This window comes from Agelaius tricolor, unplaced genomic scaffold (assembly GCF_023055355.1).
Source record: "Agelaius tricolor isolate 1412-34295 unplaced genomic scaffold, bAgeTri1.0.p SCAF_6, whole genome shotgun sequence".
In the NCBI taxonomy this organism is placed as follows: domain Eukaryota; kingdom Metazoa; phylum Chordata; class Aves; order Passeriformes; family Icteridae; genus Agelaius; species Agelaius tricolor.
The window spans coordinates 43,521,144-43,542,563 of NW_027269266.1; the positions used below are offsets into that span (position 1 = coordinate 43,521,144).

The 21,420-nt window shown below is 35.6% G+C and overlaps 1 protein-coding gene across 4 annotated transcripts in view; it reads left to right on the top strand.

The window, feature by feature from the left end:
- The window catches only part of ULK4 (unc-51 like kinase 4), a 214,152-nt gene that overhangs the window by 154,954 nt on the left and 37,778 nt on the right, over positions 1-21,420 (top strand). For 3 of the 4 annotated variants that reach the window (XM_071429586.1, XM_071429588.1, XM_071429587.1), the window contains exon 35: positions 3,837-4,022. In XM_071429586.1, coding sequence (XP_071285687.1) covers positions 3,837-4,022 — 186 coding nt within the window. Of the gene's footprint in view, positions 1-3,836; positions 4,032-21,420 lie in introns of those variants that run through there. The other variant, XM_071429590.1, reaches the window with a different exon arrangement.

Consider the following 21,420-nt stretch of genomic DNA (forward strand, 5'->3'; position numbering starts at 1 on the left):
AGTAATTTATTTTAAGGTGCTGGATTCTCTTCAAGCTATGTACTAGCCAAGAATATTAACAGCAGCAAAAGAAGTACTGGTGACTTTTCTGCCTTGCTGAAGGGCTGAATCCATAATCCCCACTAAGGCTGAGAAAGGAAAAGGAAACTTCATGTAATTATGAAATATTAAGGGGCAGATACTCTTTTAAAGTGTTAGAATTGGTTTCTTCATGGGTTTCTACTCACCTGAAAGAATGAAAACTATAAATGCATTTCAAGCAAATGTACTTCATACCAAATTGGATTGTTCTGATTAGAAAAATAATCAGAATGCTGTTCCATCTAATTAGGAGATGAACCATCCATCTATTTTAATTGTTAAACAACATGATTATTTTTTTCCTGTTCTTATTAAACATGAGATATTTACTTGAAATCTGGATTTTCATTCTTGATTTTCTGTCTTTACAGATATTTATTATATTTTCAGGCATTGCTTTTGTTTTATAATGTTCTTCAGGTCCCCTACTCTTTATAACCAGTACTAACACTGACTGGCAGCCAGTGCTAAATTTCAGGTTACCAGCTTACAACTTTTGACATCTAAATCACTACTTGTCAGAAGTGAAATGGCAAAATGGTGAGAGTTACAGAGAAAAATGCTGATGTGGACATACTTAAATAGGGACATTGCTGAGAGTTCCTCTTCCACCTTAATTATTGATGACTGTAGGCCAATGATTCTCATTCCCTTCAGAGTAAATATGGCCTGTCCTATTCCAAGCTTGTTTTTCTCTTCATACAAGACCAGTACTGCTATTGTTTTGCCCTGAGTTTTCCCAGGGTAACAGCAACTTGCTCCCCAAAGTCTAGTTAATACCAAAGCTCAAAGGGACTCTGGGAAAGCAGAGGAGCAGAAGAGCCTGAAGTACAACAGGGGGTGAAAGGCTTAACTGGCATTGGTAATGATTGAGTAATGTGATGTCATAACTGGCAGGTGTTGGGAACTGTGGTGTGATACTTGGAACATGGTCACTGAAGGCCTCTGAAGAGCAGGACTATATGATGCCAAGACAGATTGGATGCAAAGTTTCCTTTGATGGGGTTGAAAGGATTTTTCCTTTCTCTTGTTGGGGGACAAAGAACAACAACGAGGTTAAAAGGCTGGGCTTGCCAGGAGGAGAGAATCAAGGCCCAAGCAAGGCCATTGGTCCAAGTACAGCTCTTCCTCCTAGGGCAAAGTGTAGCACTGCCTCACTAGCTGGGTGTTCCTGCTGCAGTAAGCCTCCCTGGGGAATAATGTTAGCCAGCTGGACTTGCTTGTTTGCTTCCTTGACAGTCATGGTGTTGGAAAGATCCACTGAGGTTTGTGGTGCTTTATGGATTTCTTCACATACGTTTGTTGTAGGAGCAGTCTGACAGCTTTCCACTCCTCTGATATTTAGTGAATATCTTTGAAAAAAACCTTGAGATCAGTCTCGCTTCCAAGTATAGCTGTTGTGATACTGACTGAACATGAGATTTTTGTGCCTGTGGAGCCCAGGGAATTAGCCTCTACTTCAGTACCCAGGCAAGGATGTATGAATGACCAAAACTTTTACTGATTTTTCATTTTTTATCTTTGCTTAGCCAACAAATATTTGAAACTTGAACATAATCTTTGTTCTGTGATTTTCTTCAGGGGGTTGTTGATGTAGGTGCCTACACTGATCTAGTAACAAATTAACAAGGAATGCTGCTTTTAGAAGGTGTGAGTGGCACATTAAAAAAAAAAAGTAGCTGTTCTTCCTTTCTCTAATGGCATTTTGTTTTAATGAAGGAAATGAAAGTTGTCTCAAAGCCCTAAGTGAAATCAATAGGATTTTTTTTTCAATTAGTTAAGGATTAAAGATATAAATGGACTTCTAAACCTTGTTACTTTTTGTAGCTTTTCCTGCTTTTTGGGTTTGCTAATTGCACTGATGTTATTAGAGAAGGAAATAATCAAAAAAGTGGCATTTAGATTGGAATGAAGAAAAAACATATAGCAAAACTGAGGAAGAAATAGCTGTTGTGGTCCTGTCACTTGCATAGTATTAGGTCAAATAGAATGTGATATGTCTTGGGGCTATATATTCAGAGATTTCATCTCAGTTCAGTCTGTTTTAAACAGCAACTCTATGAAGCTAGTAGAAAACAGGATTGTATTTGCATGCAGATCCCTTGGGAATTGCTGCTTGAATATTTGAGAGATGTGTGTCGGATGATATGTTCAGATTGCTTTAAAGTAACTGTGTGGGTTTTCCTCAACATGAAAAAATTTAGGAATTTCATACTGCAGATTAAATAAGCAATCATTATTGAAATGATTTGGCATATTACATAAGTGTTTGGACAAATTGGGGGTTTTTTCCCTTTTACTGTCTGTAAGAATAGTCTGTTTACTGTACTTTTATCTGGCTTATTTGGTGTAAATAATACTTTTGGAATGAAAAAAATGAATGAGCGTGATGAGGTGTTTTTACACTTCTATACCTAATTGGTTAAATATACCACTGACATTTTGTTCAGGTCATAGACTAAAAGGTGAGAAAAAACTATTACAATGATTTCGTTGAGGGATATATATAGACAGGACTTTCCTAAATTAATTCCTCATTAGAGTAAATGGTTTTGTTATTTTTTTTAGAAAAAAAAAATTCTTGTGATATTTGAATTGTCTTTGATGGAGAATGTGTCTCAACTCTAAGGAAGTTATTTCAGCAGTTAATTGTTATTATTAAAGAGAGAAAGAAAAAAGGAAATGGAAGTATTATCTTTCTTCTAATCTGAATTGCTTTGTCTAAAGTTTTGAGCTATCATCTCTTATCAGTCCTTTTTCAGGTAAAGGAATTAATCTACCTCAGCCTGCATTTTCCCACATATGATTGAGAGGTTATGATCAAATCCACTTTAACTCTCCCTCTGATATGCTATAGACACTAAATTCCTTCAATCCTTGGCTATTATGCTTTCCAATCTGTCATCCTCTTGCCTGTTACCAAGAAACCTCTATGATTTTTTTTCACTAGTGTTTGTGAACTCTCTGTGCTGACACTAGGCACTGCATTCCTGTTGTCATTCCAAAATGTCATTGTCAGTACCAAATACAGCCCTAATATAATATCTTTACTTGTTATTTCCAGATTGTACTTTCAGGAAATATATAAATCATTTTGATTATGGTGTCATATTATCAGAAGCCCATTTAATGATCTCTAGTCATGTCCCTAAATCTTTTTTGTAATTTTGCTTCCCAGGAAATAATTTTCCATCCTAATGCTAGGGCCTGCTGAAGTGTCTGATCTTCAAAGGAGTGTAGAAAAGTTAGAATTCAGGAAAATATTTAAAATCTTCAAAATGTACCTCCTAATGTGACTACTTACAATACATTCAATAACTAGATAGCCTGTGCTCTACCTCAAGAGGCTTGCTTTAGTAATAATTAAATGAAATTTTATGGTGTGCATGATGTAGAAGATTAGACATCGTGGCTGTAATGGTACTTTTTCCTATTACTGCTTCTGTTTAAAGTAGAATAAAATAACATGGTTGGGAGCAACATTTCTGGTGCTGTTATGATGTTGCTCTAGATAGACCACTTGACAGAATTAAAGTGCAGATATTGTTATACTGCTGCTTAAGAGTAGATATATTTTAATTATGTTTTCATCACTTTGTTAAGCTTATTTTAGTGCAATTCTGAGTCAATCAACTAGAAATTATTCTTTCCTGTCACAATGCAAATGTTAACACTCTTCCAAATCCCCAGTGAAATGCAACTTTTCTGAAACTGGAATTTGATTTTTGTTTGTTTATTTTTCATTTATTTTTTAGCTTCCCAGTGAAGATACTGAAATATTTTTGAGTGCATCGCAGAGCTTATTATTGCTGGTTCAGCTGTATGGAGGGAGCAATGAGGAGAGTATGTCTCCAGAAAACATGGACAGCTTTGCTGAAGTACTGAAGTCCAAAGAAGATCCACGAGAACTTAAGCTTTTGTTGAAAATTGTTAAGAGACTGGTGAGTTGACATCTAACCTTTTCCAAAGTCTGCGTGTTTCTTTTATATAATTTGATAAAATTTTGGACTAGTTTTTTTCCCTCTCAATGGAAAAATATTTTAAAATAATTTTAAAACCAAAATGTGCTAAGTTGAATATCATGTCTTTAAATTCCACTTTTCTGGAGAAGATAGCTTTCTACACTTAAAACCTCCTATGAAAATGATGCAGGAATTCTCCTATTTCAGTTAGCCATTCAGCAGTTTAAATAACTCTTGCTATTTTTCCACTTGTTTAGTAATTCAGGTCTATAAGGTATTGAAACCATTTTCTGAATGCCTTCTGAAAGAACTAACCTTGTAGCATTAAATATCTGTTCAGACACAGAGTGGTTTATTTCACAGTGAATAAAAGGCTATTTTATACTTGGAATAGGTTTGTGCATGGGCTGTTGAGTCTTCATTCTCACGGAGCTATAGGGACCACTTGTGCTGGAGTGGCTGTAATGTAGAGAGCCAGGCTGTGGCAATCATACAGGGGCTTCTGGTGATAATGTTGACATGTAGAAGGTTCACTTCTGTCTTGCTCCAAAACAGTGGAATGACAGCAGCTGATGTCTTTCAGGTAGTTTAGGAAGGAAATCTTTTGGTATCTGTGGCATTCTCTCAGATAATACAATAGGCTTTTATCTTGAAGTGTTCTTAATAAGAAGCTTTGCCTGCATTGCCAGCAGCCTTGCGTTGTTTGTGTACTTCATCCTTTACTCTCCAAAAGCAGGGGCTTTCAGTTAAAATAGGATAACTGCCTCTAGAGAGGCCAGTAGTTCCCTCAATTTCAAGAGGTAGGAGTTCACTCAATTTTGCAAGTGCAGTGCTGGCTACTAGAGTAAGACTGTAATCCATGGCAGCAGGAATTAAAAGGGAGCAACTCCCTTGTAGAGATTTCAGAGATCTTGTCCTCTTTCTCCTGGCTGGCTGCATTTACATCACAGGAAAGTAAACACCATACATACCCTTCTTCCCTGTTTTGCCCAGCCCTATCTTGCCCTGAAAGAAGCATGAATATATAAAATTAAAGTTGATATGATGTTTAAAATTCTAAAGATACTTTCTATTGATTTTAGCTTGTACCTCTGCTACTCTTTCTGAATAATTGTTGTGATGTATAGAACTGGCTTTTGCTTTTCTCCAGAAGCAATATGAGTAAAAAGGCAACGAAGTGAGAGAGAAGGGAAGTGAGGCTGCAATATACATATCTAGATTATTTCAGTTTAAAATAGCTACAGACTTGTTTATTTGTCTCCATTTTGAAGCCTAGGGTTCAAAAGTTAACCTAATGTGCAGGATACTTAACACGGAAGCTTCTATTGACTATTTTAAGAGAACAAAGCTCTGCAGTCACCTTTTGAACCTTGCAAGTTCCTGTACTTTAGGTTCCAGTTCTCTCCTTTGTATACCTGGTACTTGTTATTTATAACATCAGGCATAGATTTTCAGTAATTATTGTAATGAGATCATGCGATTTCTTTTGAAAGCAGGGTTCATAGATAATTTGACATATTATTTAATAAATCATATGTTATTTCTCTAAACCTTAAAAAGTCCTGTTCAGAGGAGATTATTATCTTGTCAAAATTGTCATAATGACAAAAGACATTGAAATATAATCATATCCATTTAAGAAGGATTCAGCCCACATCAGCTGAATTTTGAAGCCTAGAGCAGTGTTTTTCTTTTTATATATCTGAGCAATATTTTAATAGAGAGATCAGTATATGCACCAATTTTCATAGTTGCAAATCAGTGCTGATACAGAGCAGCTCTTCAGTTTGTGGTTACATTGACTTTGCTGGTACAGGCACAGGTATTGCTTATGTAAGACAGGAATGTACAAAAAGAGCTCCATGTGGTTATGCTACAGATGCCTTTATAGCATGTATTTCTGGAAATATGGAAGGGCATAGCAGTGTGACTCCTTAACCTTGATTCAAGTGTTTTACATGACTGCAGTGAGCCAGTGGAGGCAGATAGAACAATTTCAGAGCCTTCAGTTTAAGGCATATCAGAGGATTTGTTGATGTACAAGATGACCTTACCTTGATGAAATGGAATCTCATATCTATATGTTGTTATGACTTAATGATTAAACCACTGTGTTTTATCTCCAGTGGGTGGAAGGTTTTTTGAAAAAGTTGGAGATTTGAGTTTTTTATATTGTTTTGTTCAGGTTTTTAAATGATCATTGTCAAATTTGACCAGCAAATTGACTACAAATTTCTTGCAGCACTTTTCTTCACTAATTGTTTTCCTAGAATTTTGTTGCATGTATTTCTAAAACAGAAGTATAGTCCAGACTTTGTACAGACTAATACTGAAATCACTATGAACACACCCTTTCAGAAGCTTTATTTTGCTGTAAAAAGGAATCATTAGGAGAGAAAATATGCTTTGAGCTAACTTCTGTAATTGTGTAAGTAAAGATCATCTAAAAGCTCTAAAGAGGCAGCATTGACTGTCTTCTTTCTGTTGTCTTTGTAATTACCTCTTAGATTTCAAAGCTTTGGGCTCTGTCAAGCACAGGTTAACCCATTTTTTCACAAGAATGTTCTCTCACTGCCATGGATAAAATGAACAGAAACTGCATAAAATTATTGAATTGAGGAACAGGTTTGGAGGTTTTTTTTCTTTCAACCTCTCCACTAAATCTCTTGTTCTGATTGCTTCATCTTGGGTTAGACAATGCTGCTATTCAGATATACTTCATCTTTTTTAGAAGCATTTTTGTAACTGATTGATGACATCAGAAGAGTGATCTCTTGCTTTTTTTGTTCTGGAAGCCTCTTCTGCCACTTGTCATGGAAATCACTATCTCATAATTTCATCTCTTCAGTGAAGATAAAGTGCATCTTATTATGAGTCCAGTAAATTACCTAGATAAAAATATATTTATATTTTTTTTTTTATGAAGCAGAAGAAATTTTCATTTGAGAAGCAAATAGTTGGGGTTTGCCTGCTTTACAGAGAAATTTTTAATTTCTTTTTTTCCCCAGAGGGAAAAAATTTCCCTGCCATCCCAATTTATCATGTATGTAATGTAAAGGCATTTTTTATAGAACTAGCCAATATCTTTCTACTGGACACATAATCACTGTGGGATTACAGCTCAGTACTCACAAATAAATTATTTCAGCTTTCAGAACAAGAGAACACTCTTTTTTTACTTCCATGTAGTAATAAGGAAAAATTCCTCTGAGAAAAATGAGTAAATATTAGGCTTTCTGCACTCACAGTGAGTGAAGAGGGAATTTTTGTTCCGTGACTTTTCCCTTATATACTTGTCAGAAAGGATATTGAGTTCTACCTTTTCAATCACACCTTTTTCTACTGATTGTCTTTCTAGAATCTCATTTTCACTAATTTGTGTTTCATAAATGTCAAAAAGTTTTTCCTTTTTTTTTTCCTGTGAGTAGCTAAGACATTTAGGATGTCATCTGCATGTCCTATACCCCATGGGGATATGTATAAGGATTTCTCAAATCATTTTAGGCTGATGTTATAAAGACATTAAGGCTGAAATGATAATACATGAACTATGGCAAAATTCCATAATATTCATTAACTTCATTGTAGGACTATTGAACTCTAATTTCATTTCCCTGCCAATTTGAGTCACAGCAAGAGCATCACTATCTACCTGCAGGCAAATTTACTACCCTGTTTCAAATGTACCAAAGCTTGGGGAACCACTGATCACTGTGTCTAAGATGTCATTCAAATCATGCAGTCCTTAAGTGTTTCTGACATGTACATTAGCAATTATATCATCCTCAGTTTTATACAAAATTCTGCTGCATTTGCTTCTCTTGAATAGGTAGCTTAGTGTTTGTCTATAAAAATATATGTGTATATTTTGACTGCAATAGGTCCCAGATTAGATCCTTTTTACATTAATCCCTGATCATGCATTATGAGGACTTTTAGAGCTTGAGAGATACACAGTCCCAGTACACAAATGTTTGATTTAGAGTAGCAGTTCTGCAATCCCTCAGCAAGTTGAACTTCCTGTTGGAGGTTTGCTTCTCAGTAGATTCCCACTAGTACATCTATAGGGACCTTCCCTCAAAGAAAGTGAAGTAAAATCCCAAGAGTTTCTCAGATAGCATCCCTTTTGCAGCTTCAGCTCCAAGGACTCAGTGCCAGGGGGAGGTGCTTGTGCAGCAATTTCCAGAGGTGTCTGTTTTCCCATGGTCTTAAAAGGCTACAGAAGCCTGTTGGCAAATCTCCTGCTGAGGGAGCACAGCACTCAAATAATCTCAAACTAGCTGGAGAAAACTTTTTATGCATTTTACTCCTGATCTGAATCTTTTAAGTGGCCCATAATTAATTTAATTAGTTGCTAAGATAATCCATAATATTCCATTGTTCTAAGGAATAATTTTATGACAGCTATGGTTGTTAGACTGTGAACACAATACTCACTTGTGGGTTGCTGCCATGTATTGGTATACTCATTAAAAACAAACAAGTTTTTTTAAAATCATACATATTTTTAAAATTTGGGTGACTCTTACAGGAACAATTCCCATCCTTCATTAGTGTTAATCTCCTATTTTCAAGTTGTTACCAAGCCTGCATCCCTTCTTCACTGACCATCTTTTGTTGGCTTCAGTCTACAAGTGTAACATCCTTAAGACATTACCTTTTATATATTTTAAAAGGGAGCATTTCATTAGCTACAAACAACTTAGATTCTCCCAAATAGGAAGAAGCTAATCAGCATTAGGATACAGTATGCAGATGATAACAGGATGTGTTGCTCAAAATCCATTGAAATAAATACATGGGAAGGAAAATGCACCTTCACCCTTCCTGCTGTGTGGCAAAGCTCCTTCTGTTTGCACACTCAGGCAGGGGTTTTTTTAGTAGTTTTAATAAAATTGGAGAGGGTCTGCAGCAGCTCCCACTGTGACTTGGCAGACTTCTGCCATGGTGCTTTCAGGCCTTGCCATACCCTGACATGGGGGCAGCAAGCACAGTGGGGAAATTGCCCTATCTCCAGAGGCAAGTGAGACTGTTCTCCCCTCCTCCTCCACTGGGTTTTCATCTATTTGCAAAGAAAGCTTCTCAGTATGGCTTTTTGAGTTTTGTCTATGGTTTCACCAAAATAGAATCTAATAATACTTTTTAAATAAAAAGTGCTGCAGTGTTCCTGATGAATATGAATAGTCTGCAGATATATTTGTGAGTTAGATTGCTAGGCCAGGCCATTGCCATTGTTCAGGAAGCAGTACATTCAATTTTACAGCAAAGGTTTAAAAAAATTTGGTTTCAATTACTCAGAAGATGTGTGCAGCTAATCACAACTACTCTAATACAATTTAAACAAAAAATAAACAATTATTTAAATAGAAAGAGTATAACTAGTGTAATTTAAATAAATTCATAATTCTCTTGTGGCACAGCCCCTGTGCAGCACTTCATTGTTTACCAGAATGAAAATTGAGCCAATATTGATTAATTTATCTGAGTAATTTGGATTTTTTTGTTGTGTATGTCTTACTGAAACTTTGAACTTTCTTAGTTTCTAATGTCATATGAGCTCTACCAAATGCTCATGGAAATGACATATTGTACTTCCACCATTTAAACCTGATAGAAGTTTGTTTGTTTTTTCGATTTTTTTAAGCTTAGTAAAGCATTTTCAGTAGCTGGGAAGAAAACAATTTATCAGTGTGATTTTTGTATAATCAAACTGAATTATCCAGTTTGTTGTCATGCATTTTGCAAGCAATACCAGGTCCTAAGTTATGTATTATTTCATCTATAATTATATACTTGCTATTAAAGATAACACAGCTTTTCAAAAAACACTTTTTAAAGTCCTGCATGAAAATGTTATTTGTGTGTGTGGTAATACTTAGGATGTCCAGATGTGAGAGGGATCCTGAAGTTGATTTACATTTGAGATCCCTTGGCATTGTTTATTGTACTATACATGGTTAATTTTACCTGACCTAACTAGATTCTGAGTATTGAAATCCCAGACACTGTTTTTCACTATAGGTCTGATAAGAATTTTCATTTTTAATCTGAAATGATTAGCTACTGTTTCACCTTAGGGACATGTGCGTGTTTCATCTGTGTGCCTGGCTTATGGAATTTGTGAAGGGCTGAATTCAGGCTCACTTATACTTTGAGAAATTTATGGCGTGTTTTCAGGATGCTGAGTAGTGGGACAATATGCTAACACTGTCCTTGACTTACTCTTTTTTTGACATTGGCTTTCTATGCTTTCTGCTGGAGGAGAGGGAAGAATAGTTTGATATTTAGATTTATACATTTGGTTAGAGCACTGATATAATTTTAATAGGCCTTTTCCATTTCTGATGGCCTTCCTTTTAATTTACCTTCTTGATTTTTACAATAACCTTCTTACAGTTGGCCAGAATTCTTAAGCATGACATTCTAAAGTTAAATACTGATGGGTTTTATTCCAGTGTTTATCTTTTGATTTTATGAAATGAAACAGAGTATCCATGAATACATCTCAGTGAATGATGCAGTCCCTGGAATTCTTATTTTACTCCATCTTGTCACTTTGGATCCAGTCCAGAAGATCTGTAGCTCTTACCAGATTGGAAAAAACTTTGCTATTTTTTGACCCCAAGTACTAGATGGTACAGGAATGCTCTGCTTATTTTTTTTCTTTTATTTCCTCCTCATAAAAAAAGAAAATATTTACATCTTTATAAGATTGTCCAGGGTTATGGGATCACTTATTTCTGCCTACGTCAGAATCCTGTTCTGCTGAGTGAATTTGGGGTACGTCTCTGACTATGATTGCTGCATCCAATGAGATGTAGAATAATATCAGTTCTGTGGCTGAGAAGGCTGTGATGGTGAATGGTAGGGCTACTAATTCATTTTATGGTTTATATCCCTATGTATCTCTAACTACAAACACAGTGTATCTTCTTTTTTGTATGTGTCTTGGGATACTCTTAACTCAAAGTGTTGAGAAATTTTTAGGAACTGTAAAAATCAAAATTTTATTTTAATTGGATCTAAGGTGAATTTTTTTTTCCCTGCTGATTATTGAAGCCCCAAAGCCTGTTGTATCAAAAATACTAGGCTTCATGGAACCTGTACTAAAATCATGGTACTTACATAACATTTTGCTGAAGAGAATCTATTAACACCAATCAAATAGGACTGAATTATTAAAAATCTTCTCTCAGCCTGAATTTTAATACCAAGTTGCACATATTTCCGTGTTCTGTAGCATTAATGGGAGCATATGAGCTGTAGGTGCTGCTTTCATTATTATTATAACTGAATTTCATTAGTCTATGGACTGGGACCTCATTGTGATTATCTCAATCCAAGCATAGTAAAAATAATTTCTTGCTCCAGAGAACAATCCAGCTTGTTTCCAGTGTTCAAAATAGGATCAAGAAATGGCCTGAAAATGACTCTTCCTAATAGGAAATATTTTGACTCAAAATCACCATTTCTGGGTAAAACAGATCATTGAGCAATGATCAGTTCTGTGCAAGCAAGTATGAATGTTTGACTAGTTCATTACAAACATAAAAGATTCTTCATTTTGTTAAAAATTTAAATTCTTATGGTCACAGGAATATTTTAAAATCCTTAGTCTACATGTGAAGTTATTACCAGAAGAGCTTTGTAAGACTTTCGTTGCCAGTGTTGAAGATGAGATACAGTTACATGTAAAATGGCTTGCTGTTACATTTTGCAAACTTATATTGCAAACCCTTCAACAAGACCTCCCTTTTTCATTACATCCGTTCTCTTGCTCCATCTTCTTGCTGACTGGTTTACTAAAGGTGAAATAGTCTGTTACATTGTGTCAGGAAATTTTTAAATACGGTATACCAGAATGAAATCTAATATAGGAATTAGATTCCCTGCTGTAAAGGAGTGCTACTTCCTTTGGCTTCTAAATTACCTGGTAGCGGACAATCAGAGTAAAAGGTCTTGACGTAACCTCTTTGTTAATCCTCATTGCTCCCTTATTTTCCTTGCTTTCTATTGAAAAAAACTATTAAAATAATAAACTAATGAAAAAATCTGTTGATTTTTAAAATATATTTCAATTTATGCACTTTTACAAGGCATCCAACAAACATGACCTGTGTTTCGCTTGACTGTATCCTTGCTTTCTTCATCTTATAAGGCTGGAGCATTGCTGAAAAGCTGGTGCTTTCCAAAATCTTGCCATGAGCAAATTTGCAGGTCATACAGAGCTTGATCTTTAAAAGCAGTGTATGGATGCAGATAAACAGAGAATATAGTTGGAGTGTTTTTATTGGAGAGGGAGACAGTCCTTGGCCATCAGGCTATGAAGATAGGGGACTCTGAGGCATGTAAATTAGGCAAAGGAGACAAAAAGCCTGACAGGGAACTTCAGATGTAGGATATCTGTCTGATGGAAATTATGAGTAAAAATATAGAAGCAGAACAAAGGTATGTTGCTCATGGCAATAAGAGCAGGCAATATGACCATTTAGAGCAAAATGAAGTCACTGTTTACGATGTTTGAGATTGTTGCAAAGATCAAAGAGGAAAATTACTTAGAAGCATCACTCAAACAAGTACCATGGAAGAAAGCAAAATACTTAGTTTTTTTCCTGGATATCTCATGTATCTAATGGTTGGTTAAGGCATTTGTTAACAACAAATACCTACTTCTAAGGTTCCCCAACAGAGAGGCCATGCTCACAGGCTAATCTCTGCAGTGATAATCACATCTGTGCTTTATGAACATGGTGCTGCCCAATTTCAGATGACTGTGGTCCGTGTAAGTGAGACAAGGTTGTGTTTAAAAATAGCATTTGTGTGCATTGAGATGAGGTTTTCAGTAGATTTCTACAGTAACTGACCCTCCTCTCCAAGTTCAAAGTGTTTCAATCCAGAATCATCAGTGATGTAACATCAACATTTTAAATTATGAAGACTCTACTAGTTAAACATTTATAAAGTACCCAATGTTGTCATTCTTTAAACTATTAAAATGTAATGTTTTTATATGAATATCATTATAAATTTATAACAAATGTAATTTGTGGTGATGCAGTGTTCTATGGGCTGCGAATTACTGCCCTAAATTTCACACAGCAGATGCTTTCTCTGGGATGCAGTGCCCAGTTGATGAGTTCATATGATGCAGCATAAGAATATCTCACTATTTGCATTCCAGCACTACTCTGCTTATACAGCTTGCTTTTTTAGACCACTCAGGGGGCATTTTGAGTGTTGAAGTTGACACACAATTCCCAGTCTTGTCAAAAGTTCATGATTACCTAAATTCTTTAGTATCAGTAAAATCGTACTTCTTCCAGAAATATGGAGCGTTCATTAGTAATGAGTCAAGAGGTGCATGTGATTTCCTATCATCCAATAGCTCAAATGATTTAAAAGAATTTTTTAAAGGAATTATATTGGTGTACTTAATTGCCAGAGAACTGCTGTAGAGCATAATCCCAGTATTCATTGAAAAGTCAAAATGGTATGTTCCATAGTGCATATTTTAACTCATGGATAAAACTCTGATTTTTTGTGCTGTAAATCCTTGGAAATTGTAATGTATAGAGTTACTGCATGTTAGAATCACATCAGAAAAAGATAATTTAAAGCAAAACCTGCCCTGCCTGTGCTAAACAAAATGCACATATAAAAATCGGCCATGTATACTGGATGTAATGCATATATTTGTGATGTGAGGGGGGTATGCTAAACAGTGGAATCTACCAGACTAATAATTTAAACAAAAACCCCCGTTATTTGTAACTGCAATTTACTGTTGTCCCATTTCATCACTTAAAAATAGATGAAAGAGTCAAGGTAGAATCCCTTTGCTCATTCTGACTGAGTGCTTCCTTTGTGGCTTTTCATGCAAGAGGCCAGTGTTTACAGAGAATGCCAGCACAGGGCTCTCAGTGTGTGCTCTGGGCAGAGGTTTCCCTGCAATGGGCTTGGGGAGATAGAAAGGCAGAATTTCCCAAGGGAGCTTGGGCACAGTGCTGCTTGTCCTGAGTGCTGGAGCAGAAAAGCTCTGCAGAGCTTACAAGTAAAGCAGCATTTTGTCAGCTGTAAAATTTTAAGTTAGAGTCCTTACTGAGTAGCTGTGTGTCACTTATTTTCATTAGAGCAGCAGTCTGCACAAAGCAGGTTAGAGTTAAAATCAATGTAACATTAATCATTTACAATCAAATAATTCCCATGTAAATGAATATGTTAACACATCCTCATACTGCTACTTTTCTGCAAGGTACTACCAGTATTTAAATACTAAAAGAAGGTAATTTCTAGCATATGTGATAAAACAGCAGGTGTGCATAAAGCATAAAAGGAATTGTGGTTTATAAAGATCAGGGCTCTTGTCATTTTAAGTCATTAGTACAGTTTAGTATTTGCAATATAAATGGGGGTGTATGCACAAAATGGCACACAATATTTATTTCCAAAGTCCATAACTCTAAGACAGCTAGGAGTAGTTTGTGCAACACATATCAGTCAGTTATGTGAGACATTGATCCTCCTAATATAGCAATATTTCTTTTCCTTTGGTGAGGAAAATTCTTATTGCTGAGAAAGAAATTGCAGGTGTCATTGAAAGACCTAAATAATCTGCCCTCAGAATTGCTGGAGTGGACTGTTGCTCCACTGAGGAGCTCTGATGGCATCAGAAAGATGCTCATACAATTTATTCATGTAATTGTAGTTCCAAGATGAAATATATGTTACATTTTGGAAGTGATGTTATTTAATCATGATTGATTTTATAGAATCTTCTAGTCTCTGTATCACCATTATATTTGATAGGATCTTTTTTTTTGACATGTCTTATTCTACATTTCCATCTCTAGTTATATGGTTTTGGTTCTTCACTCCATTCCTCAGCTCCAGATGCTCCTGGCTTTTTTTCTTGAAACTTTTTTTTTTTTTTTTAATGAAGCTGAAAGGAATGGATGTTGGAGATTGGAGGATCAATTTTAGTGTTAAAATGCTTTCTCTCATCTTACATTTTGACCACTGCAGATTTCAATAAAATCTCATTTTCCCTCTTGCAGCTTCATACTTCAGTTTTGCATAGCTATTTATGATCTCAAGAGCACACAATTGCATTAACATAGTGTTATGTGCTTTTGTGTGTGTGTGCATCTATTAGGCTTATATACTCTTCTGTAATCCTTTTAAATTTTCTCATTAAATAATAATTTATCCTTTTTTTATATTTATGTCTACATAATGGCTAAAAGTTTTTGAAATTGCAAGGATTTAAAATAGCTTAATTTTCCAAATTTAGTCATAGAGATTCCTAAGGAAATTTAATTTCCTGGAAGTACTAATTACTTATTTATGAATGTCAGACCTACAAAAGTTTCTCTGATTTGGCTGCCACAATCATTAGGTATTCTAAGTCCTAGTCCTTTATTTCTCTTATAAAAGGATTGAAAGAAGAGACCAAAGAACTTAGGAGGAACCAGAAATACCATGGGATATAAAACATTTTGTTTAACAATTTTAATTATATTAAAGTTCCCTCAGTTGTACATTTCAAGAAGATGAAATATAATGAAGTAGGGTGCTGTGATATGAGACTAAGTTATATGGGAAGCCTGATAGTCTTCCTAAAACCAAAACTAGAATGAGTCAGCTTTTGGGTTGTGAAGCTTGTATGTCTTTTTTCCTCATTTCCCTTTTAACAAATTATTTTAAATGGGAGGTAAACCCAGTAACAATGTAATCAAGCTTTTGACCTGTTAAGTTCAAATGGCTTTGAAATGAGGTGAACCAGATTTGTCTATCCCTACTAGAAAATGAAAGCAGCCAAACATCAATCTGCCAAGATTGTTTCATTCAACTTTTGCCTAATACCTTGTAGAGTACTTCAAGAACTTTAAAAATTATGGTATTTCTACTTGAACTTGGATGAGATGGTGGAATACAAATGTAATCACTCTGACAGTGATTTAGTGACCCTGGAACATCTGGGAGTAAAGCCAGGTGCAGAGAGCAGTGGCAGGATGTGGACTGGAATGTGAAAGGAGCCGCACTGACTACTGCTTAATACCTGTAAGAAAGAAAAATAATGATGTCTTGAAATGCGTGGAGGTGAGAAATATAAAGGAGTGATGAACGCTCTGTTAATGTCTCGGCAGCATTGCAGTTCTGAATGTAATTCCCAAACAATATGGAGCACGTTAGATTTTGAGACTACTGGATATAATGATTTGAGTGTGATAAGAATCTCATGTCCTACTCTGTACAGCCTGTCTCCTCTATAGTGCTGCTTTGATCCAGCTCCCCACCCACCCTACTGGGGTTCAGCTTGCAGCCTGTCTATTCCAGAAGAAAGGATGAAAAGAGGTTGGAGGTTGTGGTACCTCTCATGTAGCTTTCTTTTCTCTCCCTGATGAATAGGGATGTATCTCCCACTCTGCTGCAAAGAAAATGGACCAGAGCTGGGCTTTTATGTTATGATGACCAAAGTGGGGAATGCACTTCAGTGAAGCAGTGTGTATTCAGAAACACTATAAAGAATGAGAAGGGGCATCAAACCCACCATGAATTATAGGGTCATCACTGGATGAGGTATTCTAGGGATGTTTTCTAGCCACAATCACATTAATAGTGAGAATAGCAAGTTGCTTGAACCCTGATCCAAAAGACTCAATAATACAATATTTAGGAGTATTGTGCTAATGTCATGTGGGACACAAATGCTGTAGCCCATCAATTTGTTTTAAGGAAAGCAAAAGGAGAGTTTCTGTTTCAAACAGAAACCAAAACAATGTACATTAAACAGCTGGACAGCTGTTGGTCCTGCACTAATAATGCAGCTGTAGGTGCAGAGGCCTCTGCACCCCCCAGTCTTCCCTGAGCCCAACTGCTCTGCAAGACTGCCAAGTGCAGGTGCACTCACCCGTGCAGTGTGCTCCAGCATCCAGGTTCCTCCATGCAGGAGAGCCTGAGCTCCAGCCAGACCTGAGACCACACTTGCAGTACAGAAAATATGTGTGTCTGCTCTAGGGACCACTGCAGAATGCAAGCATCACCTTTGTGTCTCAAGCTGTGGTCTTGGTTTTGTCTGGAAACTTAAAACATGTAACTAGGAGGAGCAATCTGATAAAAAAAGGGAGTTTGCATCACTTAGTTGGCTCAAAGTGCTCTATATTTTTAATTGTTCCCTGGACAACCATTCCTTTTTGATGCTGTATCTTACCATTAGTCAGAGCTAAATAATTTGTCAGACTAGTAAAAGTTATTTCAGACTAAACAAACATTTTTTTCTGCACTAATACCAAGTGCAGAAAAAAGGCCAGGAGAGAAGGGAAACTTGTCCATACTTAATTATATATTTCCAGGTGTAAGAAAGACCAGCCCTTAAATTCAGTAGTGGTGCTGAAGTTGCAAATTTTGGCTTTCAGTTCACACTACAACAAACCTGAAAAAAAATCCAGGGAAGCAGGTTATATATTTCTTCCATAATTAATATATTGCTGGATGTAATGTTTGAAATATTGAGGTAACTTGTGAAAGAGTTGTCACAGCTTTCATATAAAAATAGGAAAATCAAATCAAGAAAAGTATAATATTTACTGCCACTCAAATGGCTTGCAAAGCTCATTATTTTCCTGACATTAATCTTTTCACTAAAACTATGTGGTTGAAAATAGAGGGATAATTAGCATTAGCCCATTTAAGAGAAACTGCTAGTGACAGAAACTTATTTATTGTTGTGTACAATTAAAATATGATGTGAACACATGATAATTTACATTAAAACAAGATTGCAGCTTGTCAGCAGTTTCCTTTGTTCAGCTGTGTCTTTATCAGGCTACAACTGCTCACCTACTTTTATATGACTTTATAGTAATAGCAACGTGTTCATTATTGGAGATGTCTAAACCAGTTTGATTACACAATATACAAAGCAAAACTATATCTGATATAATCTTTGTTAAAGAATTAGATCTGGAAGTAAGATTATATACCAACAGGAAAAAAGTACATTATTGTTTCATCTCTTTATTGTTTTGGCTTTGTTTGGGTTTGTTTTTTTTTAATTGACTCCTTGCAGTAAGTGTTGTTTATACATAGCACCCAGGGTGATTTATGTAGATTATTTTGCTGGTTTATTTGCACAACTTCAGTGCATCTGCAAATAAACAACTTGAAACCTGTCAGAAAGAAAGCAGACACTTTTTTTTTTCCTAATTCTGTCATTATGTAAAGTGATTTCTGCTGTATAACAGTTGGTATTAGTTTATTTATTTTAGGATCTTTGGGACTTGTAATCCCATTGTTGGGAGTATCAACATTATATTCCTTGGCATAGATAAGCTGTGATGGGAGGTCACAGCAAAAGACACTTTTCCAGCTCCTGTAACTGGATGATGGGTGATATTTGAGAGTCTACAAAATGGAAAGCAAAAGTTTTGTCTGCCATTAGTACCCTGCTGACACATAATGTCCTGAAGGAAAGCAAAGCAAGATACTTCTTTCTGGCCAGGAGGAGATGTGATCAAGCATAGAGGACCTGTTAGCAAGTCCCAGTAAGAAGTTTTAAAAGCAAGTTCTAGAAACCTTTCTATGCTGAAAAGTTTTATGCTTGTGGGAGCAAAATAGGGTCATCATGTCTTGGCTGTACCTAGGGGCTGATATACCAGCATTGTTAACTTGTGCTGAATGGTTCACACTGTTATCCAGTCAGACAAAATATTGGTCCTATTAATTTCACCGTTTTGTTTTCTGTCACTATGTGCAAGTCTAGCTACTGTATGAACTTTCTGAGAAGATAGGTATCAACTTGCTCAGCTTTCATGCTTGCTGTATGTCTCTTAGAGCTGACAATGTTATTTCTGTTTAGAGGGTTTTATTTCTCATACTTAGAACTGTGTATAGACACAAAGTCATAGTCCATGGTTTTGACCAGAATCTTCTGGAGCAGAAGCAGGATGAATAAATAAACAAACACTTAGGCTACTAACAAAATTAAGACTTTAAGCATATACTTCAAGTTCATTAATGTGAACAGAAAGAACTGTGCTTAAGTATTTTCTTCTGACTTTTCTTATGGGAAACAAATTTCCTCTCTTCAGCTTGTTAGTTTCTTTGCATCCCTACCACCTCATTTGTTACTTTTGCTTCAGGTGGAAATGTAGCAAACTCTTACTTGTTTGGGAAGTGTTCAGATACTGCTAGAGTTATGATTGTAGGCAGCCCAGCATGTTCTGCAATTGAATGCTTCCTGCTGCTTCCGGATGCACTGCTTCAATTACTGGTATTTTTGGGGGGGAGTTTCTGAGGAAAGGGATTTATCTTTCCTTGCTGTTACTTCTGCTGCAATTTCCTTTGGAGAAAATTTTCCCAAGCCCCATGAAGTCTTGCTGCCCTGTATGAACTTTTAAATTCAGTTTAAATGCCAAGCAGCATTTACGACTGTGGTCTAGATTCACTTCTGATTTTAATGTCATATTTCTGCTATTTCTTTTTATCTAAATGTAAAATCATTGACATTGGTTTAAATGAATTATGGTGTCATAAATTATTGTTTCATTTACATAAAATAATTTATGGAAGAATATCTTGATATTCTAATGCAAAAATTATGGTGCTTCTAGTTAAATAATTAGAGGTGTCAATAATTTTCTAGAATATAACACCACACAATAATCTCCTTACAGTACTTTCCTAATTTTTATCTCAAAACCATTGAGCTGAATATGTGGGCAGACTCTTCTCTGTGACACTTTAGTGGTGTTTTTACCATTGCAGCTTTAGCTCAAATCTGATTATTAATTTTAAAGTGTGGAGCGTCCCATAATGATCATTACACACTGTGAAGTCCCAGAGTAAAAAATCCACAAATGTTTTAATATTCTCATGTTTGAAAACTGAGGTTTATAAAACCCATAGTTTTAACATTGTAGAAATCACCACTTGTGAAAGTTTAATCATAGATTTAAAACTGGCTGTGGTCTAAAGCAAAGAAGGAAGGAAGAGGAGGTGCAAGATAGAATACAGATAGAAGTATCCCTGTACAAGAGCATCTGAGCTTAACCTTGAATAGCAGAATTTCCTGGCAGGGATTTGTACTATCCTTTCTGCATACAGAAATGAGATAGGTATGATACTCAAAAAGTGCAGTCATATCCTGCAGTTTTCAAAAAACAAAATGAATTTGATAGTGTCATTGAACCCTGGGAGAATTAGATGTAGTTCTTGGAAGCCTGAATTTTAAATAGTGTTAATTAAAATGTGACCTACTGTCTTTTACTTCTCATTTGAATTCATATTTTTTCTTTCATGTTTTTATTCTATGACAGAGATTTTTTTTTTTAACTCCTCAAAATCCACTTCTCGTCAATGTAGCTGGTATTGATTGGTGTGCTTACACTCAAATGGCCCAGAAATGCAGATAAGAGAGCAACATGAGATGGTGTTATGAGAGGTTTCGTGTTCTTTTCTCAAGAAATGCGTCCTCCACTTATGGGCATGTTTGCAGTGCCACTGAGGAGGGAGTCTCATAGTTTTAATCCTTTTGATTTCTTGCTTTTTCCATCTGGAGGAACAATCATATCAAAGTAAAATGTTTTGGCTTATTGAAGATGCAGATAAATAGATTTGGTTAAAACTTGGGAAGTGGCAACAAAACCCAAAGCCAACGTTAATTTTCTTTCAGTGCTTGTGGAAACAGCAGTGAATATTAATAGGATGCAATGTGAGTCAAATTAATCTTTTGCATTGGCCGTTAATAAAACAGTGTTTCTCTTTACTGAAGCTGATGTCTGTTAGGCAGAATGTTTTCATGCAAGTAAGAAAAGTTTCAAGAAAAAAATGAATGTGTCACAGCTTATGTTTTTAGCAATTAATTTTCTTTTTAATTTTGAATGGCAGAATAGTAGTTGTAGTACTTTAAAAATATTTAAGACAAAAAACATTCCCTTTACATACCTAATATATGTACTTCTCCTCTGAAGTTTTCAGCCTTGATGTACCTCTAAAGCTGAACACAACTTTTTGGGAAAGAAATATTTAGTGTACGTATTTGAATTTTGCAAGTCTGCCTTTCTGATCCTGTTTTTTAATGTATGTTTAACCAGTATTGGTTGATTGAAGAAAAGACTGGGGAGAGAAGGTGATCAAGCCAAATGAAATATCATTAGAGGAAAAAAGTTTTAACAGAAAAGAGAAAGTTTTAATCCTAAATGAAAGTTTTGGTTTGTTTTTATAATTATTTTAAACACTTGTCCTTTATGAAATTCAGTCAAATTTTAAACAAAAATTGGTTTTATAAATAAATAGTATACTGAGACACCTCATAGAAAAGATTGCAATGCAAATGACTTTGAGACTTTCAAAGCTCGATTTTGTTCCATTAGTATTA